At 50.1% G+C, this 17,652-nt stretch overlaps 2 gene segments (V, D, J or C); both read left to right on the top strand.

Annotated features, from left to right (window-relative positions):
- The window catches only part of LOC102456066 (immunoglobulin heavy constant gamma 2-like), a 119,700-nt gene extending 109,208 nt beyond the window's left edge, over positions 1-10,492 (top strand). The window contains 6 exon segments of the C gene segment in view: positions 1,525-1,824; positions 2,240-2,566; positions 2,679-3,005; positions 3,313-3,657; positions 9,376-9,509; positions 9,758-10,492. Of these exon segments, the coding sequence occupies positions 1,525-1,824; positions 2,240-2,566; positions 2,679-3,005; positions 3,313-3,657; positions 9,376-9,509; positions 9,758-9,841 (1,517 nt within the window).
- Positions 1-17,652, top strand: part of LOC102458305 (immunoglobulin heavy constant gamma 2-like) — a 209,142-nt gene that overhangs the window by 105,980 nt on the left and 85,510 nt on the right.

Here is a 17,652-nt window from a genome sequence, read left to right as displayed (position 1 = left end):
CTCCCGGAGACATTAGGAAAATGTCCAGCAAAAAATCTGCCTCCAACTCAGTTAGAATTTGAGTGTTTTCTTGGCTAGTAACACTGTGAGCTAGGGGGTGTGATTGTACAAAACCGAGACTGGGGGAAGGAAAGTTTTTTACTCAAATCCCAGAACTAGACCCGTAATCCAAACCTCAAACCCAATTGTTTATACCCCCCGATCCTTAACCATGACCCTAACCACGGCTTCCATCCTCCAAAAGATGAAGAAACTACTTAACTCCAGTACAATAACTGTCATCTTTTCCCTATGATATCTAAAGAGAACCAAGTGTGATAAGTCCCCGAGCCTCAGTTGGGTTTTCTAGACCATTATGTTACCAGTACTAAAGAACAATTTTGCCCCTAACCATAACCCTGCGCTACCCCTAACCACCTCACTGTCACTCTGTGCACCAGGGTTAATAGTAACTGGATGATATTAACCCTCATTCTCATCCAATGAGCAAAATGTCCCGGGTTGACTTGGAAAGTCCCAGACTTTCCTGAAAAGTGTCCAGGGACTTTCCAGGTCACTAATAAACTGAGTGAGCAACAGTATCGATAACAGGCAACTAGGGGGCTTGTGATCTCAACAGTAAGCTTAGGAGCCTCAGGAGCATCTAATATTTATTATTCCTCCACAGCTAATGTTGCAGGTCTAGCGTGTGAACTGTCTCAGATAAAGGCTTAACAAGCCAAACGGTAGTGACACGGTGACTCTTTGGGGAGCCGAGAAAACTCAGTGAATTTCACTTCTGTGGTCAAAATCTTGGATTGTTTCCTAGGTGCAGAAACTGGGATTGATCCCAGGGGATCTTTATCCTTCCACGTTGGCATCTAATTACATTTGGTTCCTCAGGAAAATGCCACCTCCAGTTAGGGGCAACAACCCTCCATTCTGTGACATTAACCGTTCCTTGGGTTCTGTGGGATATCAGTAGCGGGCATTGTCCAGTCTAGAGGCAAGAGGTTTGGATACAGGACTCCTGGCTTCTTTCCCTGAATCTGCCACTAACCTCCTGAGATCAGGTCCCTTCCTCTCCCCCTCTCTCTGCCTCGCTTTCCCATCTGATCCTTCCTGAATTGCACCTCTTTGGCCTGCAAGTTCTTTGGGGTCATCGTAAGAAGATCAGAGCAGCCAGCCTGTGTCAGATCAAAGGTCCCTCCAGCCCAGAGTCCTGTCTGCCCACAGTGGCCAATGCCAGGTGCCCCAGAGGGAGTGAACAGAAGAGGGTATCCTCATTTGATCCTTCTCCTATCATCCATTCCCAGCTTCTGGCAAAGAGAAGGTAGGGGACCCCATCCCTGCCCACCTTGGCTAACAGAGAATAACACTTTCTAGCAATCAACAGCCTTGACATAAGCTGCCTGCTGTGCAGACAGGAGCAGAGATGAGGAAGAGATAGACCCAGTGCCGTGTTATGGGACCAGTCCTGCACAGAACAGGACAAAGTCTCAGTCCAGGACTCATCTCATGGCGTTGCTCTCTCTGCTTTTACAGCTGGACCCACATCACCATCTGTCTTCCCCCTCACCTCCTGTGTCGGAGAAGCCACCACCTCCCAGGTCACCTTTGGCTGCCTGGTCAAAGACTATACCCCTGAGCCGGTCACCGTGCAATGGAGCCCCAGTGTCAGCGCCTCAGGACTGAGAACCTACCCCTCCATGCTGCAAACTTCCAGCGGCCTCTACTCGCTCAGCAGCCAGGTCACCGTCCCAGCCAGCAGCTGGGAATCCAACACCTATCGCTGCACCGTCGGTCACCAGCCCACCCGCTCCAGCATCACCAAGGAAATCCCAAGTAGGGGCAGCGTGGCCGAAGGAGGGGAGTGGGAGGGGTCACTGATGTGATGAGGGTTGCAGTGGGGGGGAACCCTGCTAGTGGGGTGGACCGGTGGAGATGCTGGTGTGGGCGGATGGAGGGGAAGGGAGAAAGGATGGAAAGACAGGAACGTCGTGGGTTAGGTTGATGGTGTTCGGTCTGGACAGAGAGCATGTGGGGCCATACATTGAAAGGCAGAGGAGTGAGATGAGAGAGACCCTGCAAAGAGAAGCAACAGGTGCGGCACCACAGGGAAAAGGGACAGAGGTCTCCAAAGGGGGCATCGTGCCGTCAGGAGAAGAATGCCAGATGGGGAGGGCCATGCTAGAGGAAAAGGGATGGAGGGACCAGTAGGGGCTTGTACAGCAACTAACACTTGCCTCCCTTCTCCCAGAAACTGCCAGCTCCAAACCCCACCCACCCACGGTGCAAGTCTACCACTCCTCCTGCACCACCAAGCCAAGCACCATCCACCTGCTCTGCCTCATCTCCAACTTCTCCCCCATGCCCCTGAAGGTGGAATGGCTGGTAGACGGGGTGTCTGGGCAGCTTCATGGTGTCACAGCCCCTGCTCAGAAGGACGCCGGTGGCAGAACCTACAGCACCCACAGCAATGCCAGTGTCTCCCAGGAAGAGTTTATGGAGGACAAGACGTACACCTGCAGAGTGTTCCATCCGGGCACCGGGACTACAGAGGAGGGTGAAGCCCGCAAGTGCAAAGGTGACACTGAGCTGGGATGCCATCTGGGTTCGAGGGAGGAGCAGGGAGACTAGGGTGGGCTCAGACAGGGGAGACTAGGCCTAGCGTTTGATGTGATCTCTACTGTTTCCAGACGTATCTACATCTACCAGCAACATCCTCGTCTTCATGGTGCCCCCATCCCCTGCTGAACTGTACGTGGACCAGAGCCCCATGCTCACCTGCCTGGTCGTCAACCTGCCTAACGACGCTGACCTGAAAGTGGTCTGGTCCCGGGAGAAGTCAGGGACCATTAGCCCCGAGCCCCTCGTCTTATCTGAGCAGCGCAACCGCACCTTCACCGCCTCCAGCTCCCTGGCCATCTTCCCCCGCGACTGGGAGACCGGAGACAAATACAGCTGCAAAGTGGAGCACTCGGAACTGCCCTCACCCATCATCAAATCCATCTCCAAGAGGGAAGGTAAGAGGAGTGTACGGTCCCTAACAGGAAAGACCCCAATTATAGACCCCAAAAGGGAGGGAGGGTCTTTCAGGGGGAGTCCCAGTCTCTAACAACATGGGCTCCTAGCCCTGGGTCCCTCTCTATCCCCATGTGAGATGAAACCAACCTACCTCCCATTCCACACCCCAGCCCTCCCCACCAACCTGGAGGACAGAGGTCATGTCCCCTCCCCCCACACAGACACAGGCCCTGTCCATCTCCCCATGTGGCTCCAGCCCAGTGGTGTGCATGGCTCATCTGTGTCCTCCATTCCCACCCACCCAAGGAAAGAGCTCCCCTCCGAATGTCTACCTCCTGCGCCCCCATCATGATGAACTGAATGGCAACAGCAATGGAGATACTGTCAGCATCACCTGTCTGGTGCGGGGCTTCTACCCCGAGGACATCTCAGTGAAGTGGATGGAGGATCACCAGCCCAGTGACAACAACAAATCTGTCACCACCTCGCCCATGAAGGAAGGAGCTGGCGGCGACTCAACCTACTTCCTCTATAGCAAGCTAACAGTCGACAAGGCCAGTTGGAAGAAAGGAACCACCTTCACCTGCATGGTCATCCATGAAGCCCTGAAACCAATGAAGTTCACCCAACGCAACATCCACATTCTTCCTGGTAAATGAAGACGGCTCCTCCCAGCCCCACTGCTAGCATTGTCTGGTAGAGCTTCCTGTAAATAATCTCTGTGCCATAAGTGATGACAAGTGAATAAATGGAACTAGTGTGCGCTCACCCTAAGGTCTCCTTGTTGTGGTGTCACTGGGTGAAGTCTATGAGTTTTCCAAGATGGAGAAATTCTCAGGTTGGGAGCTCGGAGATACTCCAATCCTGGAGATGTTATTATGCGGATCCTGTATGTGTGGGTGCATCTATACCATGGAGGTGTGGGTAGCTACATGGGGAGATGCTGTGGAAGGAAGTATGGGTTAATACCATGAAAAGAGAAACAGAGTTAGACCATTGAAGGAAGGACGAGTGGACACAAGAGTAGACTTCATGGAAGAAAGGATGGGTGGATACATAAGTAGTTGACATGGGAGGAAGGATGGATGGATACATGTGTAGATGACATGAATGGAAGCATGGGTTGACACATAGATCCCATGAAAGGAAGGACTGGTTGATGTCATTGAAGAAAGGATAAGTTGATGGCATGGAAATAGGATCTATTGAAGGCATGGTAGGAAGGATGTGTAGATACAAAAGTTGAAAACAAGTAAAGAAGGGCGACTAGATGCCCTGGAAGGAAATATAGGTTGAGGCCATAGAAGGAAAGATGGGTAGATGCCATCAAGGAAGGGTGGGCTGATGCTATTGAAGAAAGGTTCAGTGGCTACATCATGGAATCAGTGTTGGAGAGAGGTCTAGATAGACAGTTAGGGTACGTCTAGACTACAGGCTTTTGTTGACAGAAGTTTTGTCGACACATACTGTCGACAAAGCTTCTGTCAACAAAGAGCGTCTAGACTACATTCAGTTCTGTCGACAAAGCAAGCTGCTTTGTCGACAAAACCCTGTAGTCTAGACACAACCCTAGATGCAATAACACCTTCTGTCGACAGAACTCTTTCGACAAAAGGCGTTAGGCCTCGTAAAATGAGGTTTACCAGCATCGACAAAACTGCTGAGTTCTGTCGACATTATGTTGACAGAACTCAGTGGTAGTGTAGTCGCAGGTATAGTTTTGTCGACAAAAGTGGACTTTTGTCGACAAAACTCTGTAGTCTAGACACATCCTTAAAGATATACATAGAAATTGCAGAGGAACAGATACGTTCAAGCCCAGCTCAGTTGGAGGGCCATGTGTTCTCAGAGCAGGTTTCAAGAATACATACGTATTTCGGAGAGGAATAAGAGACCAAGATATATCTCAGAGCGAGTGAATTATATGAAGTGAAGTAGGGCTCTGTTAGGCATAGACACTGGAGTCAAAGGGGTCTAAATAGAGAAAGAGGGAGAAGAGAGACACCGAGGTTGGAAGGGACCTGCCCAACCTTACATCAGTTACCAAGTTAGTTTCAGAGCCCAGTTCCATTAGGATGCATTTTAATGGGGAATCAATGGCTGGAAAGTTTACGGGGGACATGGGGGTACCAGTGCATCCATGGCTGGGGATGGATGGGTAAATCTATGGAGAAGGTTGGAGGGGGGACCCATTCTGAAGCATGAAGGAATGGATGTGCGGGTGGTGACAGATGGACTGTGAGAGATTAATGGAGAGAGATGGAGATCAGCACCGATGGGGATGAATGGTGACAGGAAAATGAGAATCCATGGTGAAGGGTGGATGGATGGATGGATATGCAGATAGATGGATGCGGATGTAGGAGTATGGTGTTCATAGATCAATTTGGATGCATGGAAATTATGGAGGATGGACAGATTAGCATTGGATGGAGTGTAGGATGCCCGGAGGGGTGGGGGAGCTGGATTTCTGGATGGTTTAGCCATCCATGGCACCTCATTCAGACAAGATCTCCTCTAGGCTATTACCATTGTATCAGCATCAACCTATACCCCACACCCACTGCCACCACAGACAGGAGCAGAATCCCCACGGGGATTTTCCAGACAGAGTCAGAGGGGGTAGGTAATTCAAACACCCTTGCCCTCATACACAATTCACCTGCTGGCTAGGAGGCCAAAGACTCTCCCTCCACCCCCTTCCCCTCTGATCCCCAGTAGCAGCTGAGGAGGGGGACCCAGGACAACATACAGTAAATGCCACAAGCAGGGATCAGTTACAGTCACTAAGTCCTTGCAAAGTACCAGCAGTAGTAGGTCTGTTATCCAGAGCAGATACCAAACTAAGCTGAAGTCTCTTTTCCTCTGGTGACCTTGAGGGCCAGTGATATAAAGGGCCCAGGCAGTGGTGTGGCCCACATGATGCAGATTCTGCTATTGCCCCCCACATGGGCCCCATCTCCTTCCTGCCCCCAGGGTCTCTCCATCTGTGTATCATCCCCAGAAAGGCATGGCTAAGATCAGGGATCACACCAAGCAGTGCTAAGCACAGAGCTGGCACCTGGGGTTCAAAGGTAACCACTTGCAGGGCAGGTGTTAGGGCTGCTTTCCTGGGGGCAACACAGGAGCTGGAAGGGGAGGTCCCAAAATGTAGGAGAGTGGGGGGCTGGCTTAGCGAGCAACAGAGAAAAAGAGAGAGAGAGGGAGAGCTACTCTGGTACACATGGGCACACAGGTCACATGGCATGACACAGGATTCTACTCCCCTGGGTTCTCCTGGTTGTACACACAGAGAGACACCCAACACAGGGAGACAAACATGACCCCACACCCATCTATGCAGCTGTTCTTTTGACAGCTCTAGGGAAGGGGGTTTTCTAGTGGGGGGAGGCACTAGAATATATCATATCCAGCTGGAAAACACAGGGGCTGTCTCTACACTGGGCCACTTATTCTGGAAAAGCAGCTGCTTTTCCGGAATAACTTGCCAGCTGTCCATACCGGCTGCTTCCTTTTCCGGAAAAGCACTGACGAGCTACTGTAAAATTGTCAGTGCTTTTCCGGAAAAACTATGCTGCTCCCGTTCGGGCAAAAGTCCTTTTCCGGAAAAACTGTTCCGGAAAAGGGCCAGTGTAGACAGCACAGTAGTGTTTTCCGCAAAAAAGCCCTGATCGCGAAAATGACGATTGGGGCTTTTTTGCGGAAAAGCGCATCTACATTGGCCACGGACGCTTTTCCGGAAAAAGTGCTTTTCCGGAAAAGCAACCTGCCAATGTAGATGCGCTTTTTCTGGACATACTTATAACGGAAAACTGTTCCATTTTAAGCATTTCCGGAAAAGGGTGCCAGTGTAGACGTAGCCAGGTGGTTTTCTTCAGAATAGCAACAATGTTCAGCATCCCCACGTCCCACTCCCGCTCCCTGTATGATCATCCCCAGAGATGGCTGAAGTGTCTCCCAAGCTTATAGGTGCATTGAGATGTGGGTCATGGAGTACCTGCAGCAAACCCAGGCATTCTGGTCTTTGGGGGGCTTCCTGAACATGGCAATGTCCCGGCACCTCACTCACTCCTATGGATTTAACTTCTCGGGGATCTGAAGCCAGCTTTTGCAGACAGGGAAATGAAGGCACATTGAAATTTAACACCTGGCAAATTTCACCGTCTGGGGATGTGGCCATGGCCACATGAGATGAGTGAGGTTCTCCGTCCATTTCATCTCCATAGGCTGTGGTGAATGAATGGAGGGAACTGTGGAAGTGAAAGTGTGTGAGAGGCAGGGATGGATGTGTCTAAAGATGGGTGGATGGAGGCATCAATGGATAAATTAATGGATGTGTTTAGCTAGAAAGATATGAATGGAGACGTGCTTCTCTGGATGATTGGATGGATGGAGGTGGCTAGAGAGGAGCAGTGGAGGCATGGATGGATAGATGGATGGATGAATGTGCCTAGGGATGGATTCTTGGGGTATGTGGAACGAGGTGTACTGGTAGTTCGGAATAGGAAGCCTAGTCCGAACTACCTAGTTCGAGCCCCGTGTAGCCGCGCTGCACGGGGTTCGAACCAGCGGGGTTTTAAAAATGGTGGCTCCCCGCTTATGCAAATGAAGCCCGGGAAATTCAAATCCCGGGCTTCATTTGCAAGTGCGGTATGCCTACATTACCCTCCTAGTTTGAACTAGCAGGGTAGTGTAGACATACCCTTGGAGGTTTTGTGACCATCATTAGATACACGTATCTGGAGATGCAAGGGTGGAGCACCATCCATGCATGGATGGTGGTGTCTAAGGATGGATTGATGGATGGATAGATGGTGTGTGGTCATGGATAAATGGAGGGGTAAGGGGGATGAATGGATGGATTTTTGTGGGTTGGATATAGGGTTTGTGGTCATGAATGGATGGCTGTATCTAGTGGTGGCTGAATCGGTGGGTAGATGGGTGGAGATGTCAAGGAGTAGATTGGTGGATGGATAAATGGATGGTTTGTGATTATGGATGTAGAGTTGAATGGAAGGATACATGGATGGATGATTTGTTGTCTTCAATAAATGGAGCTTTAATTTTTATGGACATGTGCATAGTTTGTGGTCATGGGTAGAAGGATGGATGGATGGATGGAGCAATGGATCGAGTGACTGATGGATGGATGCATCTATAAATGGAAGTGTAGAGAGGTATAGGTTGAAGGATGGAGGTGGGAAAGGTTGGACCTATGGATGGATAGTTGGCTTGTGGCCATGGATGAATGGAGAAAGGATTGGGGGAGGGATTTATGTCAAGATGGACAGATGGTTTGTGGGGTGGATGTATAGTTTATGGTCATGTGTGAATGGGTGAATTAGAAATTCCTGAGTGCAGGCATGAAAAGATGAAGGTGTCTTGTGATTCTCATGTGAATAGATCGGTGGGTGGTTTATGGCCATGGGTAGAGGGATGTAACTAAAGATGGACAGGCATAGGTGGATGTATGGCTGGATGAGTTGTGGTCATTGACACATGGAGGTTTAAGTGGGGATGGATAGATGGAGGCATGGTTTGTAGAGATGAATTGACAGAGCTGTGAGGATGGATTGATGAATGTGTCTAGAGATGGAAGGAAGGAGGCAGATAGGTGTTATGTCTTGGGATGGATGGATGGTTTGTGGGGATGGATGGATGGAGTGGTGAGGATAGATGGATATGTCAAGAGAGGGAAGGAATGAGGCAGAGAAGGTGATATGTAGGGATGGACAGAAGGATGGTTCGTGGGGATGGATGGGTGCCTTATGGCCAGGGATAGATGAATGTTCCCAGAGAGAGTTGAGCGGAGGGATGGAACAATGGGTGGATAGAGGGTACATCAAGGGTACATCTAAACTACATGCTTCCGTCAATGGAGCCATGTAGATTAGTGTACTCAAAAAAGGGAAATGAAGCAGCAATTTAAATAATTGCAGCTTCATTTACATCAAAATGGCTGCTGCGCTGTACCAATCAGCTGTTTGGCGGCACAGCACGGTAGTCTGGATGCTCTGCGGTTGACAAGGGAAGCCTTTGTTGACTGCCCCGGTAAACCTCATTTTACAAGGTATAACGGGGGGGGGGGGTCAACAAATGATTTCCTTGTCGACCGTGGAGCATCCAGACTACCGCGCTGTGCCACCAAACTGCTGAACAACACAGTGTGGCAGCCATTTTGATGTAAATGAAGCGGCGATTATTTAAATTTACGCTTCATTTCCCTATGTCTAGAAGCCTCATTTACATGGTTCCATCGACGGAGCCATGTAGTCTAGACATACCCCAACTGCTGTTGGGTACAACATCTGAGCTTTTGCTCTTGCACAGGCTGACACAGAGGTGACGTCTCATTCTCTCCCCCAACAGAGGTGATCACGTCTGGCGATTTTTGCAACGAGGACGGCGACGAGGATCTCGACAGCCTCTGGAGCACCATCTCGGTCTTCATCACCCTCTTCCTCCTCAGTGTTTGCTACAGCGCCACGGTGACCCTGTTCAAGGTGAGAGAGGGTGAAGGTAGCAGGGACAGGGGGAGCCAGGTAAGCACGGTTGGGTGCATCGTGGGAAGGAAGGAAAGACGGGAGACACGAAGGAGAAAGAAGAAAAGCTGCTTGAGACACTGGCTGAATGAATGAGACACAGACATAAAAAACAGACAGAATGACACTGACAGACAGACAGAGCAGTTTCCCACCCCCAGCTCTGACCCCCCTCTCACGCCTGCCCTCTCTGTCCGTACCCTTTGCAGGTGAAGTGGCTTTTCTCCACCGTGGTGCAGCTGAAGCGGGCGAACGGCCCTGAGTACAAGAACGTGATCCAGCGAGTGGTGTAGGAGCGCTGCCCCCTTTCTTTGGCATTGCCGTCCTGACTCCCACAGTGCCCTCCTGCAGCTCGGTGCCCTGGTAGATCCCTCTGGTGTGGGGCAAGAGTGACTCACCTCCTGTGACCTCCTGAGCCCTCAGCCGCTGGGCGCGCTGCCCTGCTGTGATCTGGGCTGTGACCGGGCACCTCATGTCACGCAGGGAGCCAGCGCCTTGAGCAAGGAACCAACCTGCGTCCCATGTCCCTCTTGCACCCAGCAGTTCCCTGCTGTAGGAGTGGGTCAGAGACAGAGCCCCCTAGAGGAGAAGCTGCCCATGTCCTGGTCCCAGCCTGCCCAACCCATCCAGCCCCTCGAATTCTGCCTTGGACATACACAGCGCCCCCTAGAGGAGAAAACACCCATGTCCCAGTCCTTGCCTACCCAACCCAGCGAGCCCCTCAAAGTCTCCCTGGCTCAGAGCCAGTGCCCCCTACAGAAGAAATTCTCCTTGCCCCATTTTTCCACCCCCACCCAGTGGCAGCCAATCTCCCATGCTGGAGCGGGGCCGCAGCAGGGCTGTGTCTGTCTTGCAGTGTGTTGCATATTGAGCTCCTCACTGGGATTTGTGTGTGACGTTGTTTGCACTGAGTAACAATAAATAAGTAGAGGTACAACTCAGGCTCCATTTTTTCTCAGCCCCCACCCCTGCTTTGAAATAACCCCTCAGACCCACCAGACAGCCGCGCTATGTGTGCAGGGGGCACCTCCAGGTACGGTCAAAAGTTGTAAGGTCCCCGCTACCCTCAGTGGGAGATAGGGGACCTAGAGACAAACCCAGAGATCTGGGACTTCAAACCACAGCCCCTCAAGGCTGGGACAGAGGACTGGGAAAGAACGAAAGAACGAACGAACGAACGAACGAACGAATGAACGAACGAACGAACGAAAGAAAGAAAGAAAGAAAGAAAGAAAGAAAGAAAGAAAGAAAGAAAGAAAGAAAGAAAGAAAGAAAGAAAGAAAGAAAGAAAGAAAAGTGGAGAGGCTGCTATGGGTATTTACAGAGATGGACAAATGGTATGGGAAGGAAGAGAGAGAAGGAGAGAGGGTTGGATGTGTGTGTAGGCACCAGCTAGACCCAGACACACAGACACACAATGGCTAGCATTCTCCTTCATCTCCTTGGCAACTCCCCACCCAAGACCACCTTGAGATGCAGATCACAATTTTAAACTCGTTTTATTTTGGCTCCAACACTTGATTCCTGTCTCCGTTGCACGAGGAACGTTGGATGGGATGAGAGGTGCCTTTCCCTCACCCGAGTCCATCAGGATTAGATCTCAGGGCACTGCCCATCTATCCCCACCCACCCATGCATCCCCACGCACGAGCAAATCCAATCCTGGCTGTGAGAGGTGGAGGAATACGGGGCTGGGTTCCACCTCCAATGTGACTGCTCCCTGTGGACGTTCGGGGAAGTTCTCTGCCCTCCCTGCTCTGGGACAGGCAGAGCTCACGCCCTTCCATGGCTTCCTTCGTTTAAGCATAACAGTATGGCTCCTTCAGGAGGGCTCGTATAAGGTAGGAGCTGAGCAGCACTGAAAATAGATGGAGTCCATGAAAAGAAAGGAGGAGTCCAGAGCTGAGCACTCACCGCACCTGGAGACACAGGAAGGAGAGGGATTCAGCTTGTGCTAGTGTTGGGGTCAAGGGCAGCATCCCACACTGAGGGTATGTCTAGACTACACGCCTCTGTCGTCAGGGGCATGTAGATTAGGCTACCCGGCATAGGGAAATGAAGCCGCGATTGAAATAATTGCGGTTTCATTTCAATTAAAATGGTTGCTGCGCTCTGCCAACCAGCTGATGATCAGCTGCTTGTCGGCAGATCCGGGCAGTCTGGATATGCCGCGGTCGACAAGGAAGCCTTTGTCGACCGGCACAGGTATGCCTCGTGTTTACCTGCGCCGGTCAACAAAGGCTTCCTTGTCGACCGCGGCGCGTCTAGACTGCCCCGATCTGCCGACAAACAGCTGATCATCAGCTGGTCAGCAGAGAGTGGCAGCCATTTTAATTTAAACGAAGCCGTGATTATTTAAATGGCAGCTTCATTTCCCTATGCCGGTAGCCTAATCTACATGTCTCTGACGACAGAGGCATGTAGTCTAGACATACCCTGATAGAACAAGGCCAGAATGGACCATGAGACTTGCTCCATGCAGCCTCACCCAGCCAAGCCTGCCCCCCACCAAGTCTTCTCCCGTGAGCTGGAACCAGACTTGTGGAAACTCCAGCCTTGGCACACCACCCAGAGGAGCGGCCACTGCCCACCGGGCACCACATGACCAATCCCTGTGAAGCCAGCATAGTCTCAACCACCTGCTTCTGGTCCCAGGCCCATTGACTAAGCACCGGTCATTGCTTAAAGCCATGAAGTGCAACCAGAAGGCAACTGAGGCTCTCACCTTAAACAGCGTGATGCCGGTGCTGTACACCAGGCTGAGCAGGAATAGCGTGATGAAGGTTACAGGCGTCCAGAGAGGATCCGATTCCCCCTCTCCTCCTTCAGCACAGACCCCTGGGTCCTCCACCAGGCAGAGAGGCACTGGGGAAGGGATAAACAGGGCAATTAGAGAGGCCTCTTCCTTAACTTCTATTTTAGGAGCCTGTGGAATTTGCCCAGAGAGCCCTTCCGAGACTTCCCCTGTTTTGTATCATCCCAGAGGCAGTGTGTTCCCATGAATGGGGAACTAGGATGGGACTCGGGATCCCTGGGCCTGTCTGTGCCTTCTCTCTCTGACATTGTAGGACCTCAGGGAATTCTTGTCCCCTCTCTGTGCCTCAGTTTCCCTCATCACACTGTGTCTCTTTGGACTTGAAGCTCATCTGCGCATAGACTCCATGTTATGTGTGCACAGATCCAAGTGGAACTGGGGTGCCAAGCTCTATGTGTGACTACAGCTCACCTCTTAATGAAACCCTCCAATGGGAACAACTTTGAAGGGGCTTCCCTCTTTGGACTCCATTCCCACACGTGTTCCTAAAAGGGGAACAACTGGTGTCCCATCCCCTCCTTTGGGCAACACCGGCTTTGTCCAATATGGATGGGTTGAGACTTTGCAGCTCCAAACCAGGAAATTCCTCTATGTCCAGGGGATGGGTGACTATGAGGATCATCCTCTTTCACTTCCTGCATCCCCCAGACCAGAGAAAACTCCCCATTGATCTCAGAGTCCTACCCAGGGACCCCTCCACAGGAGCTGGGAAGCAGCCTTCTGTTCTGTAGCCTAAGTAGGCCATGGACCTCACACGAATACTCAATACCCTGCCCCTTCCATGAGCTCTACTAAAAGAGGCAAAGTTATGGTAACACCATCAACCGCACTCCAAGTTGCCCCTTTTAAGTCTGTTCCCTGCTCAGGCACTTTGAGTGCAGAAGATGGGAGCAGGCAAGAAACCTTAAATCATCCTGCCACTCAAGGCTACTGCATAAAAACTCCCCACGGTCTCAGCTTCTCCAACCGTGGCTGCTATGCTGCCACCACCCAAATGCCAAACCCCCTGGAAAGCCAGAAAGCTCTACGTGGGCACTTCATCCCGTAGGGGAACCCCACGCTCTTTCAAAATATCTCAGGAGAGAACTTGAAAACTATATTCCCAGAATACCCGACCTTCAGTTCTGACACATGGACTCAGAAACTCCTGCCTTCTAGGACACGGAAATCAGATTATAATCTTAAACAGGAGATGTTATTAACAAACAAAAATGATATATTTAATAAAGCCAACTTGGTTTCTAGAGTTTTGTGTCTACACTGCAGCATTTTTGCGCAAGCAGCTTTTTGGGGAAGAGATCTTCTGCAAAACCTTCTTGGACAAAACCACGCCCAGACATCAAAAGCGCATTGGAAAACCGATGTGCTTTTGTGCAAGAGAGAGTCCACGCAGCATGGACACTCTTGCACCTGTAATTTTTTGGATAGGCTCTTTTTGCATAAGAAACCCCTGTGCAGCGTCCACACTTGCCATTTTGCGCAAGAGCTGTAGTACAAAGAAGAGTTATTCCTCATGGGAAGAGAAATAACTCTACTGACAAAAGCCCTCAGTCCTTTTTTCGTGCAAAAATATGCTTGAGGTGTGCGCACACTGCTGTTTTTTCCAAAAAAAATGGAGCTGTAGTGTAGGGATAGCCTAGGTGAAACAGAGCATCTACAAACAAATTAAAGCACACAGAATAGTTTCTCTGGGATTCACTTTAAATTACAGGGGTTTTTAAATCATCTTAGAGAAGCTGCGAAAACCTAGGCTGTGTCTAGACTGCAGGCTTCTTTCGAAAGAGCCTCTTTCGAAAGCATCTTTCGAAAGAGCCTCTTTTGAAAGATCGCGTCTAGACTGCAGGCGGATCTTTCGATAGAGGAAATCCGCTTTTTCGAAAGAGAGCACCCAGTGAGTCTGGATGCTCTCTTTCGAAGACGGCCTCTTTACATTGTAGAACGACTTCTTTCGAAAGAGGAACTTTCGAAAGAAGGCGTTCTTCCTCGTGAAACGAGGTTTACCGCCATCGAAAGAAAAGCCGCGTTCTTTCGAAATAATTTCGAAAGAACGCGGCTTGAGTCTGGACGCAGGGGAAGTTCTTTCGAAAAAAGGGTACTTTTTTCGAAAGAACCCCTGAGTGTGGACATGGCCGTAGGGAGAAAAAAAGAGGAAAAGAACCAGATTGCATCTAACTAAACATTCCCTGTTCTACTCAGGTCTTTGTGGTTTCAAAGTTTAGGTTTTCTTTTCTTAGACATCCTCAGTCTATTTCTCTCCCAGGGTATGTCTACACTACCCCGCTAGTTCGAACTAGCGGGGTAATGTATGCATACCGCACTTGCTAATGAAGCCCGGGATTTGAATTTCCCGGGCTTCATTAGCATAAGCGGGGAGCCGCCATTTTTAAATCCCCGCTGCTTCGAACCCCGTGTAGCGCGGCTACACGGGGCTCGAACTAGGTAGTTCGGACTAGGGTCCTATTCCGAACTACCGGTACTCCTCGTGAAACGAGGTGTACCGGTAGTTCGGAATAGGCACCCTAGTCTGAACTACCTAGTTCGAGCCCCGTGTAGCCGCGCTACACGGGGTTCGAAGCAGCGGGGATTTAAAAATGGCGGCTCCCCGCTTATGCTAATGAAGCCCGGGAAATTCAAATCCCGGGCTTCATTAGCAAGTGCGGTATGCATACATTACCCTCCTAGTTCGAACTAGGAGGGTAGTGTAGACATACCCCCCGATCGTCTCTGAACTCACATACAAAGGAGACTGAAGCAGGCAAATCTTTTACATTTCCCATTTCTTCCACCCTCTTCCCATTGGCTCCCCGCCAAATCTTTCTGGAGACCAACTGCTCTGGGATTAACCCTGACAATATAGAATGATGGGATATTTAGAAAAGGGGAGGACCCCTCCCAGCCATCACGGGCCCATATTGGCAGGATGCTGGAGCCAGAAGTGATGGCTCCTTCCTCATTTTTCACTGGCGGTGACTTTGCAGTAAACTGGAGGCTAATGTAGGCATTCGAACTTGCAAATGTTCCCGGGTGCCGCCATTTTTAAATGCCCCGTAGTTCGAACTCGCTGCCCGCGGCTACACGCGACACAGACTAGGTAGTTTGAATTAAAGTTCCCAATTTGAAGTACCATTACTCCTACTGCAATTTAAATCCTGGACTTCATTTGCAAGTTCGAATGCCTACATTGGCCACCCTAGTTCGAACTAGGGTGGCATTGTAGGCATATCCTTTCTCACATCCGGGAGCCCAGGCACACCAACATCACACGGACAACAGTCCTAGGAAGTCCAGTAGGATGTGGCCCCTAGAGAGGAAGTGAGTGATACCTCCCACCCTTGTGAAGTCAGTGGCTACGTCTACACTGGCATGATTTTCCGGAAATGCTTTTAACAGAAAAGTTTTCCGTTAAAAACATTTTTAGAAAAGCGCGTCTAGATTGGCAGGATGCTTTTCTGCAAAAGCATTTTTTGCAAAAGCCATTTTCGCGATCGGGGCTTTTTTGCGGAAAACAAATCTCTGCTGTCTACACTGGCCCTTTTGCACAAAAGCTTTTCGGATAAAGACTTTTGCCCGAACGGGAGCAGCATAGTATTTCCGCAAAAGAACTGACAATCTTACATGAGATCGTCAGTGCTTTTGTGGAAATTCAAGTGGCCAGTGTAGACAGCTGGCAAGTTTTTCCGGAAAAGCAACCGCTCCATTTTCAAAAATTCAAGTGGCCAGTCTAGACACAGCCAGTGTGTTATGGTTGGATTCCTCGTTGACCCAAGGCCAGACTACTCCGCCCCTCAAGCATCCTGGGTCAGAACCCGGGGAGTCAGGTGGGCTAATGTTCCCCTGCGCCAGCCGTCACCCCCTCTGGTGACAGCCCCAGAGATGGCCATTATTCCACACTGTCCTGCACCTGAGGGCTCCTCTGTTGACACCAATCTCTCTTGACCCAGTCCTCAAAGGATGCTTTATTGACTCTGTCCACTAGGATATGCTGCTCTGCACTCATGCCTCTAGCCCCTACGACACACAATCCTGCACCTGAAGGCTAACGTATTGATGCTGTCTACTAGACCGCATCATCCTGTGCTTGTGGGCAGCCATCTTGTTTTGGATCATTGGGCCACACTGCCAAGAACCTAAGGGTGAGTTCTTAGACCCTGGCAATTAGACCACATCATGGTTTGGACCCCCAGGAAAAGTCAAGTGAGGTGGACTGTATCTGCAGTGTCAGCACAATCTGGATCCAACGTCAATGAAGATGGCACGTGTTTCTTCATTATGTTATATCTGCCTTTGGCTTCTTTCAAGCCCTTCTCTACACATTTAGGCTGTGTCTACACTGGGCCACTTATTCCGGAAAAGCAGCCACTTTTCCGGAATAACTTGCCAGCTGTCTACACTGGCCACTTGCTTTTCCGGAAAAGCACTGACGATCTACTGTAAAATTGTCAGTGTTTTTCTTGAAAAACTATGCTGCTCCTGTTCGGGCAAAAGTCCTTTTCCGGAAAAACTGTTCCAGAAAAGGGCCAGTGTAAACAGCACAGTAGTCTTTTCCACAAAAAAGCCCCGATCATGAAAATGACAATCAGGACTTTTTTGCGGAAAAGCGCATCTACATTGGCCACGGATGCTTTTCCGGAAAAAGTGCTTTTCTGGAAAAGCATCCTGCCAATGTAGACGCGCTTTTTCTGGAAATACTTATGACGGAAAACTGTTCCGTTTTAAGCATTTCCGGAAAAGGGTGCCAGTGTAGACGTAGCCTTAGTGTCTTTAAGTGCTTGATTTTTTCCCCATGAATGTATTTATAGACACCAACGAAACCATCCTTTGAGTGAGTCTTTTAAGTGATGCCGATTCAGCTGCTAACATTTCCCACTTGGATAAGTTTTTCCCAGTCCTCTAGTCCGTTTTTTGACTCTTCTCTGCACCTTTCCCAGCCACCCAACCTTCTTTTTGTATCCATGGACGTAATAATGGCCAAAGGTCTGTCAATGCCAGTATCCTGTCTACCAACAGAGGCAGATGCCAGATGTAACACAAGAACTAACCGAACCAAGGAATTATTGACTGACCCCTTGGCAGTCCTACACCCCAGCATCTGACAGAGGCTGAAGGACAAGCAGCTAGGGTTAATAGTCATTGATGGACCGATTCTCCGTGACTGGTTCTGATTCATTTCTAAATCCCATTATATTTTTGGGCCTCACAGGATCCCTCGTTCACACGACTGCAGCGGTGCAGGAGGAAGGACCGGCTTGTGCTTGTTTTAAACTTGCTGCCTTTGAATTTCACTGGGAG

The sequence above is a fragment of the Pelodiscus sinensis genome, chromosome 30 (genome assembly GCF_052426305.1).
Source record: "Pelodiscus sinensis isolate ZL-2025 chromosome 30, ASM5242630v1, whole genome shotgun sequence".
Lineage (NCBI taxonomy): Eukaryota > Metazoa > Chordata > Testudines > Trionychidae > Pelodiscus > Pelodiscus sinensis.
Note: the sequence above shows the minus strand (reverse complement) of the source record. Positions and strands in the feature narration are given on the sequence as shown.